At 36.7% G+C, this 21,639-nt stretch overlaps 1 protein-coding gene across 3 annotated transcripts in view; it reads left to right on the top strand.

Moving 5' to 3' along the window:
- Positions 1–21,639, top strand: part of pard3b (par-3 family cell polarity regulator beta) — a 673,678-nt gene that overhangs the window by 511,921 nt on the left and 140,118 nt on the right. For all 3 annotated transcript variants that reach the window (XM_031893388.1, XM_031893387.1, XM_002936393.5), the window contains one exon: positions 4,434–4,569. In XM_031893388.1, coding sequence (XP_031749248.1) covers positions 4,434–4,569 — 136 coding nt within the window. The remainder of the gene's footprint in view (positions 1–4,433; positions 4,570–21,639) is intronic.

Genomic DNA, 21,639 nt, shown 5'->3' with positions numbered 1-21,639 from the left:
GTGTATAATTATACAACAACATGGATGTGTCAGACATATAAGGATTATACCACTTTTTCCACTGGACTTAAAATACTTATTTTGCAGAGAAACAAGAAATAAAATCAGTCCCCCAAGTGCCCGCACGTGTAAGAATTAAGCAAGAAATATGATCAATAATTCAGTTTGAAAAGGTGGTGCCAAGGGATCCTTCACATTTATTTTTTAAACTGTAATAGACTGATCAAAACCAATTTCCTGATTGTTTGCTATCGGTAACTGCTCAGGTACAGTTTAGGACCTTTGTTAGGAAATGTATTTGTTTCTAAGTTAAACTGCAAAGCATGGTTTGGCATACTGACAGCCTGATATGGGTAAGGCAAGCTGCAAAAAAATGTGCATACAGATTCAAATTCTCTCCACCCTAAATTAGGATAAAATAACTGTTATACATTTGCTATAGCATGACTCCCAAGAGGCAGGAGTGGAAACAATTGCTCACAAATTCCCACTTATAAATGGTTTTCATGAGAAAATTTGCAGATAAAATATGGGGATCACAGCTGCTCCTTGTTCACTCATAGGCAAGTAGTCAAACACTGCAACATGCAGACAGTCATGGTACTAAGTGGGCTAAATCCCAAAGCAGCTGGGTTTGCTTATCAAAAAGGCAACCGGTGCTAATACCATGTAATAGCATTGCCTTTGTATGTCTCTTCCTACATACTAGTTCTGTCACAGCATACGGATGATTTGCTGCAGAAACAGTGCAGGACAGAAGCTTAGAACGTGCAATGATTTTTATGCCACTTCCTATGGATAGATTGTGTGTGTTAAGCAGGGTTGTTAGAGAAGGGATTTCATAGTAGTCTCCTTTGTGTGCATCTAAGTAAAATAAGACGTGTGTATGCAGAACGCAATGCAGTGGGCCTGAAATTTCTGTCTTTTCTGCTCCACTTGGCCTGCTGTGCTGCCGTGGGCCACAGTACAGTAAAGTGCAGGGTTCAAAAATGTGGTTCCCTTTATTAATAATAAGGTCAGTAGCTGCTTTGCTACCTACTATAGGCAACATAGGTAGTGATGAGCGAATCTGTCCCATCTCACTTAGCCATAAAATGTGCGAAACAGCAAGAAAATTTGCAAAACGCATTTGTCGTGCGATTGTTTTTGTCGCCCGTGCTTTTTTTACATGACCGCGCCCTTTTTTGACACAACCAAGCCTTTTTTTTTACGTGACCGCGCCCAATTTGACGCCACAGCGAATTTTTCCTGAACTTTCGCAAAACAATTTGCCATTGGCGAAATGCGGAAATTCACTGCGAATCCATGCCTGGCGAAAAAATTTGCTCATCACTAAACATAGGTTTACTGAGATGGAGATGGAAGGAATTCCATAAAGCCTTGACTTCCATCCAACTAAACACATATGGATTAAATCGAAATGCTGACTGTGAGCTAGGCCTGATCTTCCAATATCAGTGCCCAGCCTCCCTCGTGTCAAAGCCCACCAACAACTAACAAAAAACTTTCACAGAAGGGTAGAGACTGTTATAGGGAGCAATGCCCTTAGTTTGGGAACAAGATGTTAGAGAGGCAGGTTTCCAAATGCTTTTAGTCATTTAGTGAAGTATATTATATTCTGACCAATAAGCTCTTAGGTTTCAATTTAAGCTAACCTTTTCTGCACTTGTATTAGTTTTTGTGTATGCAAACTTAGTGCCTTTTACTACATAACCCCTTAAGAGTTTAATTTCCGTGTCTTTGCTTGAGAAGGTATGTGCCTAATTTATGATCATTAAACCCAAAGTCTTAAAAATCATATTTCCCTTATTTTTGTACAATTAGCACCCAGTCTACTGCCTAATGTTTACCTGCAATTATAACCTTGTCTAATTTAGCAGCTTTTTCTTTTTTTTTTCTCTAAAATGTGGCCTTTTACCTGCAGTACTTAACCTCAGTTTTCAATTTCCACCTACTGAGTCCCTGTCTAGTGTCCTTTTTGGTTAATATTTTCCTTGGAACATGACTTTAAATAAAGTTTAGTTTAAAAGCAAATACCAGCATGTGTCCTGCGTACAAAGTATGCTCATCTAAATGCTTCACCTAGTCACAAACATCATCTTGCCATATTTTTAGAAATTGTTTTTATACCATGATAAATTTGTTTCTAAAACAGTACAGCTTTTGTAATTCTTGCTTCACACTTAAACGAGAACTAAACCTTTAAAATGAATATGACTTATTGAACCAGCCTAAAGGTTCAACTTCTCTATAGTAGTAATAACCCAGTCACAGGCGGTGATCATACTGGACACGTCTGTTAGAGGTGTCTGTAACACTCACATGCTCAGTGCGCTCTGAGCAGCTGTTGAGAAGCTAAACTTAGGGGTCGCTGTAAATTATCAAGCAAAGAAAATAATGTTTGTCTGTCATATAAGCTTATCCTAACGGGCTGATGATTAAAATCTCATGCTAATAGTTATGGTTTCAGAGCTGCCATGCAGTAATTATCTGTATTAATTACTAATGAGCCTTATATTGTGACACTTATATTCTATATATATACAGTATACTGTGAGTAACTGACAGCAGCACAGAGCTTGTGCAGTGAATCAGAAGAAAAGGAGATAGGGAGCTACTGGGGCATCTTTGGGGGCACAGATCTTCATTGCTAAAGGCAGTGGTTGGCTTGGGCTGGTACAGTAGCACAAAACATAATTTACAACATATTTAGCCTATGTCTTTAGTTAGGCTTTAGTTCTCCTTTAATAAAATATAGATATACAGTTTATACTTATATAAATAAAGTGTAATAGTAATGATGCTCAACAGTGCTAGACGTAATGGGGTATCAAATGTGCTACCAATCACTTATTCTCTGGGAAACATGAAAGCTGATCAAACAGTAATGCATCCTACACTTTGCCCTAGGGGGACTATAATAAACAGCAACTGCAAATGCAGCAATGCAACTGCAAATAAAGAGTGCAGTGATTATCACCAAAAACACTGTGGGGCAGATTTATCAAAATGTGAATTTAGAGGTTAATACATAATACATTAATATTCTATTAATTCCTATGGGATCTTTAAGTGTAAGTTTAAGTGTATTTAGCAATGGGTGAAAATGAGAACTCACCATTTGGTATATATTCTTCTAAAAATCCCATAGGAATGAATAGAATGTGGGTGATTTTTTATGTATTAATCTCTAAACTCACATTTTGAAAAATCTGCCCCTGTGTGCCACAGCAAGGTGTCTTGCATTTAGGGGCAGATTTATCAAAATGTGAGTTTACAAATGGTGAACTCTAACTTTCTATTCTAAAAATTCCATAGGAATGAACATTGGTAAGTTTTTATGTATTAAGCTCTAAACTCACATTTTGATAAATCTGCCCCTTAATGTGCAGTCTGCTGATTTTTAGTTCAAACATTGTAATGTTTAGCTAGTAAGTAAATTCCACACCTTAGTTCCAGAGCAGCTTCTCATTTCTCACATACACTGGCAAAAGAAAGAACTATACTACTAACTTGGTAACAGCTTATAATTCTTTGGTCCCAGAGCATAAATAAGTGCAAAAGTGCACCCCTTAGTACTTATATACAGAGCATGCCTGCTTGGCATCTAGCTGCATTCTGCACCTCGAGCCGGATAAAAAATCTGGTGCAAGGTGCAGAGCACAATGTCAACAGGTGCAGGAGAGCCCAGTCCCTACCATCTGCCATAGGGAAGGCAAAAGGTGCAGGGCCACATTTTGGCCTACATTTGCCACCACTCCCTAAAGGTAAACCTTATTATAAATTGTAATTATCATTTCTTGCTCTTGACATTCTTGTATTTTGCTTTGGCAAAAGTACTGACATTTTGCTTTTTAGGAGGAGAAATTAGTACTGTATTCAGTGACATTTTAATTCGAAAAGAATTTTAACACATTTCCGTATAGTTTAGGGTTGGGAAAGGTCATTATGAAGAAGCAAGGTGGTTATGAATAATAAAAGCCCACCAGGAGGCAGCAAATAAAAAATAGATGATTCTTCACTGTTGCTTCCAGCTGGGAAATATGTGTGATTATTATTTCTCATTTACTGAATGTTTTTCTTTTCTTTTTTGCATAGTCCTTTATTCATGAAAAATGCTTTCTTGCAGGTGTTGACATGAATAAAGATTGAATCTTGCCATATTTTGCTCAATATAATTTTAAGCTTTTGGGAAATGGGGGAATATTTTTAACAATTGGGCAAATAACTCTGAATATTCATGCCCCCTGATTGTGAGATAAATGAAGGACATTTCATTGTCTTTCACAGGTTTTTTTTCCTAGCAATAAAACCATCCAGATGGCATCAGACCTTTTGGAAATAATGTAAACTTTTCAAATTTGCACTGGATGAAAAACAATATATATGTTTGGTATGATCATGTATTCTTTCTGTTGGTTTTGCTTTTTCAGTGGTCGCTCAACATCTGGTACAGCAGATCGTATCCAGCAACTACGGATGGAGTACCATCAAGCAAAGCAGGAAGGTTTTCTAATGCATGAAGATGATGATGAGTTGGGAAGACATCTGGAATACGAACAGACATGGGTATGTCTCAATTCCTGTTAAAAACAAAAAGAAAACAATCTTGATCTCATTCCATTTGCATAGATAATGTAAACAACCCCAATGGTGCATAATTCATTCTTATTACTCTAATTAAATTATATTTTAACACAGAAATGGATATAGGTTCTGCTGTTCTAAATAAATATACTGTGATAACTGCTTAATCCTTCCAAACATGATGAGGTTAATTGTTTTCTCATGTTGTTATTATATGTATAACTTTATTTATAAACACTACAAGGATACGCAACGCTGTACAATCTTACAATATACACACTTACACACAGGGAGGACTAGAGTTATATTAAATACAATAAATAAGTATAAATACACAGAGATTAAGTGCCACAGTAGAAAGGAGGTCCCTGCCTCATAAAGCTTAAAATCTAAGTGGGCAGTTAACATACAGGTACGAATTGGAGAGCCCAAAGTATGGGCATTTGCCCGTAAGTGCAGGACTAGACAAAATAATGTTTTAGTGCTCCAGAAGTTAGCATCAAGAGAATGAGTGTTTCCTAAGGAGGAATTCAGGGATATTGGGCAATGTCATTAATTCTCTAAGGGGCAGGTTTACTAATCCACGAATCCGAATCCTGAAAGGGAAAAAATCGTATTGGAAACTAAAATTTTGCAACTTTTTCGTCACCGTCACGATTTTTCATATTTGTTGCGACTTTTTCGTCGCCGTCACGATTTTTTCGTATTGAGCGATAGTAAACGGCGGAAAAACCAATCCAATTTTTTCACGACGGCGACGAAAAAGTCGCAGATATGGACGAAAAAATCACGGAACATACGAAAAAGTTGCGACGGTGACGAAAAAGTCGCAAAAATGCCGATCATTACGAAAAAACGCATTCGGACGCCTTCAGACCGTTCGTGGATTAGTAAATCTCACCCTAAATGTATTTATAAGATTGTAGTTTAGATAAAATTAATGCAGTAATACATACATTTCTGTAGCTTTTTCTCACAGCCCTATTCTATGTGGTAAGTTTCCAGAATATTTTAAAAGAAGAAAATATAAATGTTCTGAAATATCCATTGTACTATAGCAACTATGGTCTGTGATTTATTCTAGTCATTCTACAACATATAATGGGCCCAATTCAGTGGTTAAAGAAAAATTAAAACAAAGTTTCCTATAGACTACTATATAAACCCTATATTCTGAGTTTACTTGTTTTTTTTCAATTTGGTTTATCTGTTATTACTTCACAATAGCTTAGAGAAAACAAAATCTCACATTTTAGAGTAAGATAGTGACAAGGAGACTCTCAGTATATGTGTAAGCACAGTTATATGCCACCAGAGACTTTTGAAGGAGAAAAATAATAGATAGAAAATGATAACAGCAGATTGACAACCAACTGGGATGCATAAATGTGTATATTTATATAGCTAGGAATTAGTTTGAAACAAGCTATTTTTCTTACCGACACATTTACTGGCCTTCATTTTAATACTCACATCTTCTCGTCCATTATTTATCTGTGGTGTTCCTTATTTGCCCTACCCTAAAACTATTTATGTACATTTCATAAATATATTGAGCTATCCCTTGCAAAGCTAATATTTCTTGTTGTTTTTTTCTTTCCACATATTATGTTTAGATTTAATGTCTCCTATTTATCATTGCTGTACGTCTCAGATTTGCTAAACTAACTTATCTATGGAAAGAAGTTTTGTGAAATATTCTTTTTTCCTTACTAGTTTGTCTTACTCTTTTTCCTTATCTTGAAGGTTAAATTTGGATTTAAAAAAACAAAAGACATTTATAGCAAAACAAAATTTTTATGAGGGCTAAGGGCAGTTTTTCTACTGGAAGCACCGGAATCTACTCAACGGCAATGTAGTTACCAATAGCAACCAATCAGTTTTGATCAGTCTATTACAAGTATCAAAAGGGTCTGTTTACTATGGATATGTCAGGATTCTGGGAAAAAATTCCTTAAGGCTCCTAGAAAAGTCCATTTACATGGGCTTTGTCCCATTTACATGGGTTTATCCTATAGGCTAAAGCTCACCCACTGGGTTTAAAGCAGAAGCCAGGATAATAGCTGATCAGATTCCCAACTACAGACCGGTTTTGCCCTTTTTGGGGCTCATCAGTGTAGTGCAGGGTTTTCTGATCAGCTTAGGTAGAGCCAGGAGTGGGGATACACGAACAAGCTAAAGGGATTGAGGAGACCGCCTCATACGTATGCAAATGTCATAACAGGATTCTGGGAAAAAATTCCTTAAGGCTCCTAGAAAAGTCCATTTACATGGGCTTTGTCCCATTTACATGGGTTTATCCTCTAGGCTAAAGCTCACCCACTGGGTTTAAAGCAGAAGCCAGGATAATAGCTGATCAGATTCCCAACTACAGACCGGTTTTGCCCTTTTTGGGGCTCATCAGTGTAGTGCAGGGTGGATATGGATAAGTGCTCTGGTAGAATTTAGCATACACTTATATTAGTAAATAACCTTTAGTAGCTAGAAAATTAAGTAACTGTTCCACATTTGTTTAGCACCCAAAGATATCCTGAAACATTGGGCAGATTCACCAATGTAACTTCCAATTTTCCCAGGAACCGGCATACTTTACTGTTAGGAAGGAACATTGTATTGTCAGATATACTGAGCATCATCCAGTATCTAGTAGAATTAAGTCTAAAACAGATATACTGAGCATCATCACTTTTCTATTGAAAACAGCACAGTCAGTCAAAGCATTATCTAATGATCCAAGAAGGCCACTAAAACTTATGATGATATCCCTGTATATAGGAGCTCACATTTGCTCATGCTATCTGTTCTGCTTTTAAGGGGGTATTGTTTATATTAATATACAATTGCAGTTATGTCATCTTATTTACTAATGGCACATTTCTTTTACTGTATTTTCAGAGTTAGAGCAGCCAAAAAATCCAACCTAAGCCTGATCTTTTAGGACATCAGTTACTATGTGCTCCCATAGAGAAAATGAAGTAGCAGTCCAACTCCCAGTGCTCCATAACCACTGGAGCCTGGAAATTCTGATGTCTTGAGCTCCAAAAAGGGAGATATTTTGAAAAACTGCCATCCCCTATTGGCTATTGGGTTGCAACTGTGGTATCCCTTTAAGATACTTGTTTACCATTCCAACAAGGAATTCCACTATTCTACCCAATACAAACCAAGAGTGGGAGCCTTAAAGGAACAGTAACACTAAAAAATATGTATAAAATATATAAAATGTTTTAAAATAATTAAAATATAATGTACTGTTGCCCTGCTCTGGTAAAAGTTGCGTGTTTGCTTCAGAAACCCTACTAGTTAATAGAAATAGCTGCTGTGTAGCCATGGGGGCAGCCATTTAAATTGAAAGGAGAAAAGGCACAGGTTACATAAGAAGATACCAGATAAACTGTGTAGAATACAATGGGAATCTATGCTACTTATCTGTTATCTGCTTAGTAACCTGTGCCTTTTCTCCTTTTTTCAATTTAAATGGCTGCCCCCATGGCTACACAGCAGGGTATTTATATAACTGCAGTAGTGTTTATGAAGAAAACACACAATTTTTACCAGTGCAGAGCAATAGTACATAATATAGTAATTATTTTTATACACTTTCATTTTTTGGTGTTACTGTTCCTTTAAATGATCTGATTTTTTGGTAAGCCCCCCGCATCTTAATTCACCAGGACATACAACACCATCTTGTCCCATGGAGTAAATACATTCTGCCAGCTGCTTGTAGTCTACGTTGCAAAAGTGGCGTGCTTATTGTATTTATACTGTTTGGGCTCCCTGTACCTAAAAGGGTGTACATTTTGATGACAGAGGAACTGGAGAAATGCTTAGCTTGTGACCACCGGAAACCAGTTCATTGCTTCAAGGCTTTCATTGTTAGTAGAATATGCTTCCAATTAGGACTTTTTTTAGACTACAAAATCCATAATGCTATATAATTAGTTATTGCTTGCTATAATTTTAAATTGTTGTGATATTATAGATTGCCACAAAAAAGAAATTTGTCTTTGGTGCTGTATTTAGTGTATTTCTTGAACCCTGGCCAAATTTGGGGTAAAATTGCAACATTACTATGGTGTCCTTAATTTTTTGAACCCACGATTAGCAGAAATTCCAAACTTACAGACTAATATTGACTGTTTCCCAGAACAGATAGCAGCAAACCTTCAATACAATACAGTCTATAATATTTATCTGTGGTGTTCCTTATGTCTACAGCTGCCCATACACAAGTATGATTTGTCCATCAACGAAAATGACCATTTCAAGCGATATTGTCTAATTGAAGCTTAGAAAACTACCTGCTTAGTACTGCATAGGCAAATTTAATTGGTAACAACAAAAATTTTTAAATCGCTAGATGTGCGATCGTTCAGTGCCCACTAAACCTGTGATAATTTGACCGATTTGTCGGAATGCACTGAAATTGGTCATTAGGAAGGCAAAATCTTAATATGTATGGCCACCTTAAGCCCTGTGACTTAGAGATTCCTAATGATAAAGTTTAATAGACATCGGGTTACACAATAGAAAAAAGTCTCAATTGTTTTCACTTGAAAGTGTCAGAATCTGATACAGGTATGGGATCCCTTATCCGGAAACCAGTTATAATACTCCATTATAAGCAAATAACTCTAATTTTTAAAAATGGTTTCCTTTTTCTCTGCAATAATAAAACAGTACCTTGTACTTGATCCCAACTAAGATATAATTAATCCTTATTGGAGGCAGAACAGTCCTATTGGGTTTATTCAATATTTAAATAATTTTTAGCAGACTTAAGGTATGGAGATCCAAATTACAGAAAGATCCCTTATCCAGAAACCCCAGGTCCCGAGCATTCTGGATAATAGGTCCTAATGTTGACTATATAAGTAAAGTTTTCAAGTAAACTTTTTTTTTTTTGCATATGGTGCTTCTACAATACTCCTATTGTTAAATCCTGTTTGTAGTCATTAAGATGTTTTCAGAAATCCTAGTACAATACCTGGCTATAATAGATTCAGCCAAAAAGGTACGTATATTATAATAACAGTCCTAGTGCTATATATTGCAATAAAAGCAGATCCTTTAAATGTATGTACTTTAGTGACATGGCTATTCTTTAAGTCATTGCTCCACAGGAGAAACCTAGTACAGCCATGTAGCTTCATCATGGCGAGCAGGAATGGCAACCTCCCATTGCCCAAGTGGAAAACCATCTGGGTAAATGCCAACATTATTAGCAAGAAACTAATTCAGTCAGAGAGTTCTAGTGATTAAAATGTTTGTGTATTGTGTGAAGGAAATTGTCCCTAAAGCATGGATGCACCCTAACAAAACAGGCATAACAAGCAATGTTATTTTCAATACATAGTAAATTTAAATCCTTTGGGCAAGAAAAGCGTTAAATGCTCCACAAAGAGAGGCAGTTTAAAGCTCTTGATCCTTGTACTGAAGTCTTTACATGGCAGAGGTTTTACAGACGCATATTAGGATCTGTAAGAGAACACAGGTTGCTCCAGTGAGATTGATTTAGTCTCCTCTGTGTAAATCAGTTTCCAGTGTGCGATGTCTTCTCTCCAAACTTTTAACCAACAAGGCATGTTGAGACACAGTTGGTTACATGAACTGGGGTCAGATAAATCCAGGAGTTGCTAAGCAATGCGTCGTGCCTGGAACAAGCTTGGAATACTAATGTCTTGGCTGCGCTCGGAGTACATTGGTGCCTACACCTGCAGAACATGCAGCGTTTGACATCTAACCTTTAAAGGGAGAACATATTCATCTCCTTCCATTAATGACAAGTCTCCAAGGGACTCCTTCCACCCGTCTTTAAAACTGGACAGCTAATCGCATTCCCTTTACATGCGTCTTGTCCCTGGCACTCCTGCTGTGTCATTTTAGGGCTGCTCAACCATAGAGCAGATATCTCACTAGAAACACTTACTTAAAATTCCCATTAAATACCTAGGAAACGTAATGCATTGTGTGTACAGGCTTCATAGTGAATAACCTCACTTGCCAAAAGCTGCAAATAAATGTACCTACTTCATTCTGACTTTTTTTTTTTAATGCTCTGCAGCTGTCTTTTCATAACACACATTAAAATAGAATATTTGCTTTTTGTATTTACAAGGAATTCTAATGACGAAAAATCTCTGCAAAGCACTATATATTATGTAGGCACTATATCAAATAAAGGATAATAATACTAATTCTAAATACAGATGTTATTATTTTCTCTTCTATTGACAAGACCTATGGTTAGATATAGATAAAGTAGATACAAGGCTGGTGTATTTAAAAACATAACTGCTAAATTGCACAAATGAAGTTGCCAATAGCAACCAATCAGGTCCTTGCTTTTGTATTGCAAATTGTTAAAAACTAATTGCCATTTGGTTGCTATTGGCAGCTGCATTTGTGCAAATTAGCACCTATTTTTGTAAATCATCGCTTTCAGACGCTGCATACAGTTGTACTGTAACTATGTGCTGCCATAGTTTTAAAGAGCGATTAAACCCTAATAATATGTTTTATTCTAATATTACTTTGCATTTGCTTTTTTCAAGCATTTGTGCCCTCCTTACCCTGTAGATTTTACTGTAGGTTTTACTTCTCTGTCCCATAATCTGCTTCATCTTTACCCAACCCCCACCAATTAGTTTTAGCGACCCCACCCATTGCTTGATTCATGTGCAATCTGACCTGCAGACTAAATTACCAGATTTAGTGCAATTTAGCCAAATGTATGTAGGAGAGATATGCCACTCATGTAGCTTTTGGCTAATGCCAAAGGGGGCTGATTCTCAGCCAAGAGTCAGCACCTAAGCTGGCCCTTCCCTTTCAACATTGAAACACGTGAGTATGCATTTTGGCTCTGAAATCCACTCTGTGTGCCTGGACCTGTGTTGCCAGCACAGGGGCTGATTCTCAGGCCGAAAAACAACCCCTATGCCGGAATCATTTACTATACTCCATCCCAAAAGCTCTTCAGTTTGGCAAAAAATTATATTATGCATTGCGATGAGCGAATTTTTTCATCAGGCGTGGATTTGCAGCAAAATTCCGCATTTCCAAATTTTTGAGAAACTGTGGCAAAAATTTGCAGTACAAAAATGTCACAGAGACAAAAAAGCTGCCACATAAAAAGTCAGCTATTGACTTTAATGTGTTTTGCAAATTTTTCAGCAGTTTTGCAGAGTTTTCGGCAAAGCAAAACAGGACAGATTCACTCGTCATTACTTATGCATTATAGGTTCCTTGCAAGTAAACTATGCAGGGGCACAACTTAGCAGGTGAGGCATGTGAAATCAGTGGGAGTGTGTTCAGGACAGTAGGGAACACTGTACAGGCCCCAAAATTTAAACTCACTAAGAATAAGGATTTTTCTTATGATACATAGAACAGAGGCAAAGCCTGATAATATAAGGATATTTATCCCTTTGGCTATTAGTGGGCTACACTGAATTGCATTCATAGCTGGAGGTTGATGGCTGTACCACTACACGCTAAAAAAATTATGTTTCATTGCACAAATGGTAACCTTTCAGGGCAGTTTATCATACGGGTTTTAAAAATGCTAAATGCATCTGGACAGTTAAACGCATCTGGACAGTAACTTCTATACTCTTGTACACATCTGTTTCTCTACCAGATCTGAATTAATAGATTCCATTGTGCATACTATCACCTATAGTGATATCATAGGCTGTCTAATAAGACACCAGTTTCCTGTTGCAAAGTCCAGATCCTACAGAAATATTGTATTGGGACCTCTCTTACTGGCAAAAGGCCAGTGTTAGTGCTGATCAATGTTCGCCTTAAGCCAGAGGTTCCCAAACTATGAGCCTAGTCCCCCAGGGGGACAAAGCAGTCAATAGGAAACTCAGCCTAAAATAAGATTTAGGAAAAACACTAATTCGCTTTTCTTGATACTTTTTGAAAAATATTGCAGGATGACATTTATGACAAGAGTTTGGTGTCTGGACTTTGTTACAGTCTAAGGGGGTGTTCTGCACAAATGTAAGAGGACAATAAGGTCCTTTAGTTTAAACAAGACAAAAAACCACAAGTACATACTGTACACAAAAGGCACACCCCATAAATGATTTACACTAGGTTTTCAAACAAGTGTTATGTAGAATTAACACTGCGCACATATTGCATAATGTGAATAAGTGAATAATGTGTAAAGTTGAATAAAACATATTCTATAGAAAGATAATGTACCCCAAATGTTGAAAAAAAACAGTAACCATGCAGTGCTAGCCATAATACTGACATTGCTTTTGTACTTGTGTCGTGTTGGCACATGAGCCAACCTTTGGCAATGCTGAGAAAGGGAGCAGCTGCCAAGATTACTGTAATTCAATGATTATTCTCAGCTCCTTCTTGTTACACCATCACATTGACCAATAGTGATTTTGAAGTACTGTGCAAATTTGCAGTCCAGTCAGTTTTAGTAGGGTTCAATAAATCTTTGGACCATTACATGTCTGCAGTATCTTTTATTTGTCACTACTCCAAAATACAAGGGAAAATATGGTTAGTCGTTCTTTATTTTTCCATCCCAAAAGCATTACTCACTTCTGTTACAAAAAAAAAGGTAAAATAGACTACTTTGGATTTTAATGAGCAAATAATTTCAAATTCAGGATGCTGGCTTTTCAGTACATTACCCTCCCAAAAACCTCAGACGTTTTCTTTGGATTGTGGATAGAAACCAAGGTTTTAGTTATGAACATTCCTATCCTGTAATGCAATGGGAGAAACGGCATATTTGTGCAACACCAGTGGTTTTCTCCGCCACAAGCTTTTCTGACTAATAAACTCTCAAAACCACCAAATATGCATTCTTTCCTTTTTAACACAAATGCCTTAGTAGGTAAAAAGAATCAGAATTGTTACAAGTGTATGGAACCTTCTACCATTGTACTGCAGTCTTTGTTTCATTTACACACAAAACAGACTAAAGATCCATTAATGTTGGTCCCAAGAGCCTTATTCGCAAGTTCTTACTTTTAAAACATAGCAGAAAAGAGTGAAAGCGGCTACTGGCTTCTCACAAAAACATGCTATCATTGATTACTTGCCCAACTTTAGACTGTACTCTATAGCTGCACACTTAAAGAATAAATAAACCTTTTTTTTATCGCTAAAATTATTTATAACCTTTCTCCCGGCACTCATTCTCATGTGGATTCTTTAACACAAGCAGCTCAACATCCAGGTTGGCCATCCATGATTTATATTAATATGCCCCTCGTGTTGGTATTCCAGGCTTTTGGCAGAACCCAGGGCCTCACCTTCTATAAAGCTGGTCCTAAAATAAAAGATCCACTCATCCCCCCTCCCCCCACTTCCCTGTTATCACAAATATTCCATTTAATTTAAAAAAAAGTCTGATGAAGTTTTAGTCTCTGTATGCTTTAATTTCTATGCTTTACACTAATGTAAACCGTTTAAGGGGGTTAGTAAGTAGTCAACCCTATGTCATGTACAGTAAAAATACAGTTAGGATAATGGCACTCAGAGAATTTGCTCTACCAGCCCAAAAAATGTAGACAGAGAAAACACCTATTTGTTCAGATCAATGGATTTCAGAGTTTTAGTGCCAAAATTCTGTTGGTACTGCACAACATTGAGCACATCAGAGTGGATAGGTATGTCCTCTGCTGGCAGGGAAAATGCAATGTGTGCTATTAGCTAGGACCAGTATGAAATAATGTCATGTCCTGTGGTTGGTTAAATTCATATTGGCATAGGAATGTTGGGTGAATAACCTAGTGTATTTAAAGGAGAAGGAAAGGTAAAAAACTAAGTAAGCTTTATCAGAAAGGTCTATGTAAATACAGCCATAAGCACTCACAGAGTCATATAGTCCTCTGTCAAAAGAAAGACAGTATTTCTTGTCTTCTTTTTTTGGGAACACATTCTTCTGTATCAGACTTCCTCTCTTTTAAGGCTCCTTCAGGTTTGGGACTTGAGTCTGCTCAGTTCTCTCCCCCTCCCCCCTCCCAAGAGAATGCATAAGAACTCACTTCCCTCTCCCTTAGGAATGTGTGATCTGAGCTACCAACTTCTATAACTGCAGCAGGAAGCTACCAAGACCAAGCTAAAATGGCAGCTGCTATCAGAGCTTCTAGGGTCTTTTTTCAGGTATAGTAAAGTTTTCTGCTGAATAAATATAACGTTCTAGGTGGCACTAATGTGCCAAAATGTATTTCCTTCTCCTTTAAAAAGGGAGGGGAATAGCAAGTGGCCCTGCAACCATACCTATCCTTTTGTCCTGTGTGCATCTTGTATCTACATCCATTATACAGTATAGATGTCTACTCGTGCATTCATTGTTGGCTGAAATCACCCATTCCAACTGGCTCATGTTTAAACTACAGAGCATAAGGTTAGTCCATTGTTCTCTGTAGATGTATGGCATCTTAAACTGTTATTCTTTGTCATGTTTGATGGCTGCTTTGGGAAACTCTTGCTTTATAGTAGTGAACCATACTCAGATAGCATGGGTTGTTAGATAGAGTCATCACCTCTTCTCTTTAGAATGAAATCAACATGCTAAATATCTAATTAGCAATGAATATAGCTACCTGCTGAGGAATGGTTTATTTGCATAGTGCAGCATGTCCCTAAATAAATTGCTAATTAGAAATTTAGCATGTTGATTTCATATACAACCAGTAAAAGAAATGTAATGCTTGTGTGATAATAAGTGAATGGCCAGTCTCACTTTATTTCATATACAGTGAATTGATTATTGCAATAGTATGAAGAGAAGGTGAAGAACTCTGGGCTATAAAACTCATCAAGTAAAACCAAAATGATGAAATAAACATCATTAAAGGAAGGGTGTTACATAGTTAAGTGCTTTCATTTCATTCTTTCCATTGCAATAGTTGAAATGAATTCCCTTTCTCTTTAGAAAATATTTAGTGTATAGGCCAATTCATGCAGCAGTTGGGTAAATTATTTTATACACTCCTGAGTTTTTCTGTATAAGTTCATCTAGAAAGAAGCATTTAGAAGTTTGTAACGGAATATTTAACTGCTATTTATCTATTTGATAAACGCAGATCATTTCTGTACTATGGCGGTAGGTTGTTGGCCGGCTAATGATAAAATTTGCACAGTTATAGTGTATCGGACGATATCCCTGGGGGACCTACAATTGAAGATATTTTCATATGATTGGTGTCTGCCAACTATTTCATGTTCAGAATATCCTCTGATTTGTATTTTATGGGCTTTATCCAACAATTTCAGACTGAATGGTAATTCCAGATCGTTGCATTTAAACCACCACAGTATTTAACTGCTTTTACTTCTCCTTTTGTATTTGCGAGTAGTAGACAGCTGATTCGCTGACTGTGGACCTGTCATCCTAAGAAATCCAAGTTCTTTTATATTATAAACATGATTTAAATCTTGTTTCCTTCAATCTTCAGAATTCACAATCTCAGACAGCATGCAGATAACATTTTGTGAGAACTGTTATTAAGGCAAGCTTTGCATTATCCCAAAATCTTGTTTGTGCGCCTGAATGAGGGACCTGAGGCCTGTGCCCATACGCAAGCTACAATGATTATAGGCAGTGAGGATGAAGTAGGAATGAGAGGAGTTGAAAATCAAAAGTTAAAGTAATTGCCTGCCTTGACTGTATGCCAAAGGCACAGAGGCGGAACAGATAATACTGATACTAATAATGATTGACAGCTGAAACTTTTGATGAATTTAAGAATTTTTTAATTTAAACAAATCTCGGTTGTTAAATTGAAAAATGACTTTGTTTATATATCTATATGACTGATTCCGTTTAACATCTTTACCACATATCTCTCTGCCCACTTGTTATCATTATCATAACCACACCTTTAACTCCTTCCATATTCAACCCCTGAAATCAAGTTTATCTGCTGTTTTTATTGGCTGAACTAAAAAAATATGTTTTAGGATAAAATAAACGGGGCAAAACTGACATTGTAATTTTGAAGACTACTTAGAGCAAAATTTGGTAAGAATGTATGTTTCATCTGCTTGAAGACTAGAAGACTAATTTCAAAGCCATTTAAGCTGTAAATTGAAAGGCTGATACTAAAATGCGTTCTTAGGCTAATGCCAAAAGTAGCATATGTAGCGTATTTTCGGCAAGCTGAATACGCTACATATAAAAATCCTCCTACCTGTGCCTGTACCTGAATGCATTGAATACGCTCAGGTGCAGGCACATGTAGCCGATATCCACCAAGAAACGCAAGACTTTGCATTTTTGGCGGATATTGGTTACATGTGCCTGCACCGAAAAATATTCAATGCATTCGAGTGCAGGCACAGGTAGGAGGATTTTTAAGCGTATGTATTCTTGGCAGGTGGTTTTTGACTTGCCAAAAATCTGCTCCATACGCTACATGTGGCATTAGTCATAGGTTACAGATATAAGGCTAAGAATGTTACTGATAAAATGTTGGGCCTCAAAGAGGATCTTGTAGTGATAAATCCTAAAAACCATTGTTGCAGTTTAAAATTGAATATAGTTGAGGGCCTTACTTGACATATCATGTCAGTAAGGCAGGGGAGGCACTCTTGTGTTATATTGTGGCAGTTGGTGCTTGATTGACTGAGACGCATTTATTGGAACAGCAGCATTGCAGTAATGCTTTAGGACATGACTGGATTGATAAACTGCTGAGGAAGAAAAGTTCTGAATAAATGACTTTAATCAAAATGCAGAAAGTTTAATAACACTGTCACATATAGTATTGTGTTGTACTGTATAATGTAAACTGGCTAAGGCTATTAAAAGTCACCTTGGCGTTTAGTGACCTGTATAAAAGCACTTAGCCTGCAGCTTCCTTATTTATAGGGTTACAGAACCCTCAGTGATTACTAATAGTCTTATTAATTGCAGTTAGGTTAACGTTCTTCATTATAAACCCTACATACACAGCCACATTGTGTGGTACCTGTCCATCTAGTATCGATATCCAAGCTTTAGTTTGTAAGGTTCTGTGATGTCCTTCAGTGCTATATATTTGCTGTGCTTTAAAGGGGTAGTTCGCCTTTAAATTAACTTTTAGTGCAATGTAGATATGGATTTTTTTTTAAACTTTGCAATTGGTCTTATTTGTGTGATTTTTTTTTTCCAGTTACTTAGATTTTAGTTCAGTAGCTCTCAAGCTTGATGTTCCAGCAGCTATCTGGATGATTGGGCCTTAAGTATCTTAGCAAACAGACAGTGGTTTGAATGACAGAGTGGGTTATGCATAAGTAAAGGACCAAATAGGAAGATAAGCAATAAAAAGTAAACATTTTATCCTTGAAGAGCAAGAGTTTTTGGCTACTGAGATCAGTGACCCAACTTAAAAGGTGGAAAGGGGCAAAAAAATTAATAAATGATAAAAAAATAAATAATGAATACCAATAGCAAATTTGCTAGAAAAAGGCCATCCTGTAACATAGAAAATGTTAACTTAAAGGTGAACCACCCCTTTTAGGCTATATGAATGATTAGCCCATATGGCTGGAGAATATTCTGAACCTTAAGAAGCAAGAATTTCAAATAACAGTAAAGAATGGAATTCTCGATTTTACAGTGATACTCCTGCTATGCATAGTAACACAGAGAAAAAGTACAGCGCAGTTAATATAACACATACGTTTTTCGAGGGATAATTCATCTGAACTCATGCCTACTTACATTGCTTTCTGGCCAGTGAGGTATTACAATTAATAACCAAGATAAATGGATCATAGACCTGCCTGGAGTGCATTTTACAAGTCCCATTAACTTCTAATTTTGTTTATTTTAAAAAGCCTTTTAATCAAATTGCCACTCACAATATTTAAGCTCAAAGTGAAAATATTTCAGTGCAGACTTGACTGTATGAAAGCTTCACTTTTAAATTACCCAAAATAACTGATTTCAGTAAAAACACAAAAGTAAATTACTACTTTAGAGAGCTGACTGCAGCCCAGGGGAAATTTCAGTTTGCGCCACTTACAGCTTTCTTAAAATTTCCTTGCAACAGAAGATACATTGAATGGCGAGACCTTTCCATTAAAGAGGGAATATATACAGTAAAGTTAATATCTTCACTCCTGAGTACTTTTGCATCAAAAAATGACTTTGGCCTTGCCTTTAGTGATAAATTCATGTCAATACTGCATATTTTTTTTGAGCCACGGAAAATATGATAGTAAAAGTACAGTATAGGCAGTTTAATGTTAGCTGTAGCCAAAGTAAATCCATGATGGTCTCTGTGGAACTCTGCATTTCTAAAAAATATATCTTTTGGTAAGGATGTTGTGCATTTTAGATTAAAAGACTATAAAGATATTCCCTGCATCAAACACTTATTCATTTACCCCAAGATGAAGGTTACTTAGACAAATGGTGGGAAAGGCTCCCTGGGAAGCATGACCGCTAGGTGAAGTGACAGGGGAAAGACCAAGGGGTGAAAAGGGCCTTAAAATTGTATGGGTATTGGGATTATGGGAATTGTAGTTAGGAGAGAGTAGTAGGAGTTGTTGGGAGGTGATTAATAGGGGACAAAAGAGGCGCAGGACAACCATTTTATCTGAGAGGCATTGGTAGAAGACAGCTTCCCCTCTCCTGCCCATGGTGTTTGGTGGGGCTGTAGTACTAGGGTGTGTGGATTCTAAGGGGCAGCCAGAATGGATTGGGGTGGGGGAAGGAAGGTGAAATGTAAGAGATAGACCTAGGGCTAAGTCACTTTCATACAATTGGTGTCTGCCAACTATTTCATGTTCAGAACATCCTCTAATTTGATATATTTTGGGCTTTATGCTACAATTTCAGTGTGAATGTTAGTTTTAGATCATAGCATTTAAATGTACAATTGATATCTAAACATTCATTGGAAGAAGACTAAAATCTGAACTTGTATGGTCACCTTAACACACAGGAAGAGGAACAAGACTTGGGATGCTCAATTAAATATCTTGTCTGTGGGGTTTATGTCCTGATTATGAGCTAAGTATAAGAAATAGATGACTGGGGAGAGTGCTTTGGGTCTGACCTAATTGTTTCTTTATGCTGTACAGGCTGCTTAAATAAAGGAATGAAGAAAGAGCTAATTTAATGCACTAATAGACCATAAGCTAATAATAAGCAAGGGGAATTCTGTTAAAGCACCAGTAATACCAAATATGAAAAAAACATTCATTTAACTTTTCAATTAATTTCTGCCCAGTACAATAAACATAACATTTTTTTAAAAAAAAACTTTCAATAATTATGTTGTGCAGACTTACATACTAACATTCAGATTTCCTCTTTTTTGTTCAGGCTGAAAAAGTTTCATAAATGTGATGTGAAATCAATTTGAAATTTGTAGTGACAAAAATGATTAGCAACTTTATAAACTGAACTTTCAATGTAATGTGTTAACAGGCCAGCAATCTTTACCCTGGGAGCAATGGTTTATGCCAGTTGCAGACACATTTAGGCATACAATATTGCAGAAGACAACTTTTTACATTTTGCACAGTTTTTCACGATTATCTCAACTAATCTTTTATTAATATTTTTGATATTTTTGAGCCATTATAATAAACATACAGTATTTGTAGTTTACAGTTAGCTGTAGCCAAAGTAAATGCAGGATGATCTCTGTGGAACTCTGCAGTTCTAACTAATATATGTTTTGGAAAGGATTTCTTTGTATGTTAGATTTAGCGCATATGAAGATATAAACCAATGGATCAAACATTTATTCAGTTACTCCAAGGTTGCTTAGATAACTGATGGGAAAGCTCTAGATGTATATTAACATCTGTGTTGATTAATGGTGAATCACATGTTTAATAAATAGCATTTATCCTGTAGTGTGTAGAGATAAGTTTAATCTACTAAACCAATACCTTTCATGTCACAGTTAGGACTTGTTGCCTATTATCTTGTCATGTAGATCAATATAGGTCCCAAAGATAACTTATATAAATGGCTATTTAAGAAAGATTAGACTTTAGAAATAACTTATTAACTATGTAAAAGCGACAAATGCTTTATCTTTGCTTATCTGTGGTTTGAGAGCTGTCTGGAGTCTTGAGTCCCCAAACAGCTTTGGTGGCTAGACATCCAAAGGTCAGTCTGTACTGCATTTGTTGCACATAACTGTATTCCTTTCTTCTACCATATTGTAGAGTAGAGAAGAAATTCTGATATATTCAGCAATTTACCAGAAATAAATATATGCCTTTTATCATTAAATGATAGAAATGATGGGAATGTTAGGTACACCATTGTGCTCCTTCATACTGTAACTCCTCCAGTTACATGGGAGTAGGAGAATCAATAGGTTACCTGAAAGCAGTTCTAATGTGTAGCGCTGGCTCCTTCTGAAAGCTCAGACTCAGGCACAATGCACTGAGATGGCTGCCACCACACCAATATTACACCACACCAATATTATAACTACAAAAAATCTTGGTTCAAGATTAACATTTTAAATGGTAGAGTAAATGATTTGCTATGTAAACTGTGTAATTTAGAAATAATAAGGATACCACAAAAATTAATGCTGGAATGGCAGTTGATGTCATCTACTTGGACTTTGCTAAAGCGTTTGATACAGTACCTCACAGAAGGTTAATGATCAAATTAAGGAATATTGGCCTAGAACATAATATTTGTAATTGGATAGAGAACTGGCTGAAGGATAGATTACAAAGAGTGGTTGTAAATGGAACATTTTCTAATTGGACCAGTGTGGTTAGTGGAGTACCGCAGGGGTCAGTCCTTGGGCCTTTGCTGTTTAACTTGTTTATTAATGACCTGGAGGTGGGCATAGACAGTACTGTGTCTATTTTTGCTGATGACACTAAATTGTGCAAAACTATAAGTTCCATGCAGGATGCTGCCGCTTTGCAGAGCGATTTGACAAAATTAGATAACTGGGCAGCAAACTGGAAAATGAGGTTCAATGTTGATAAGTGCAAAGTTATGCACTTTGGTAGAAATAATATAAACGCAAACTATCTACTGAATGGTAGTGTGTTGGGGGTTTCCTTAATGGAGAAGGATCTGGGGGTTTT

This window comes from Xenopus tropicalis, chromosome 9, assembly GCF_000004195.4.
Source record: "Xenopus tropicalis strain Nigerian chromosome 9, UCB_Xtro_10.0, whole genome shotgun sequence".
Classification (NCBI taxonomy): Eukaryota; Metazoa; Chordata; class Amphibia; order Anura; family Pipidae; genus Xenopus; species Xenopus tropicalis.
Note: the sequence above shows the minus strand (reverse complement) of the source record. Positions and strands in the feature narration are given on the sequence as shown.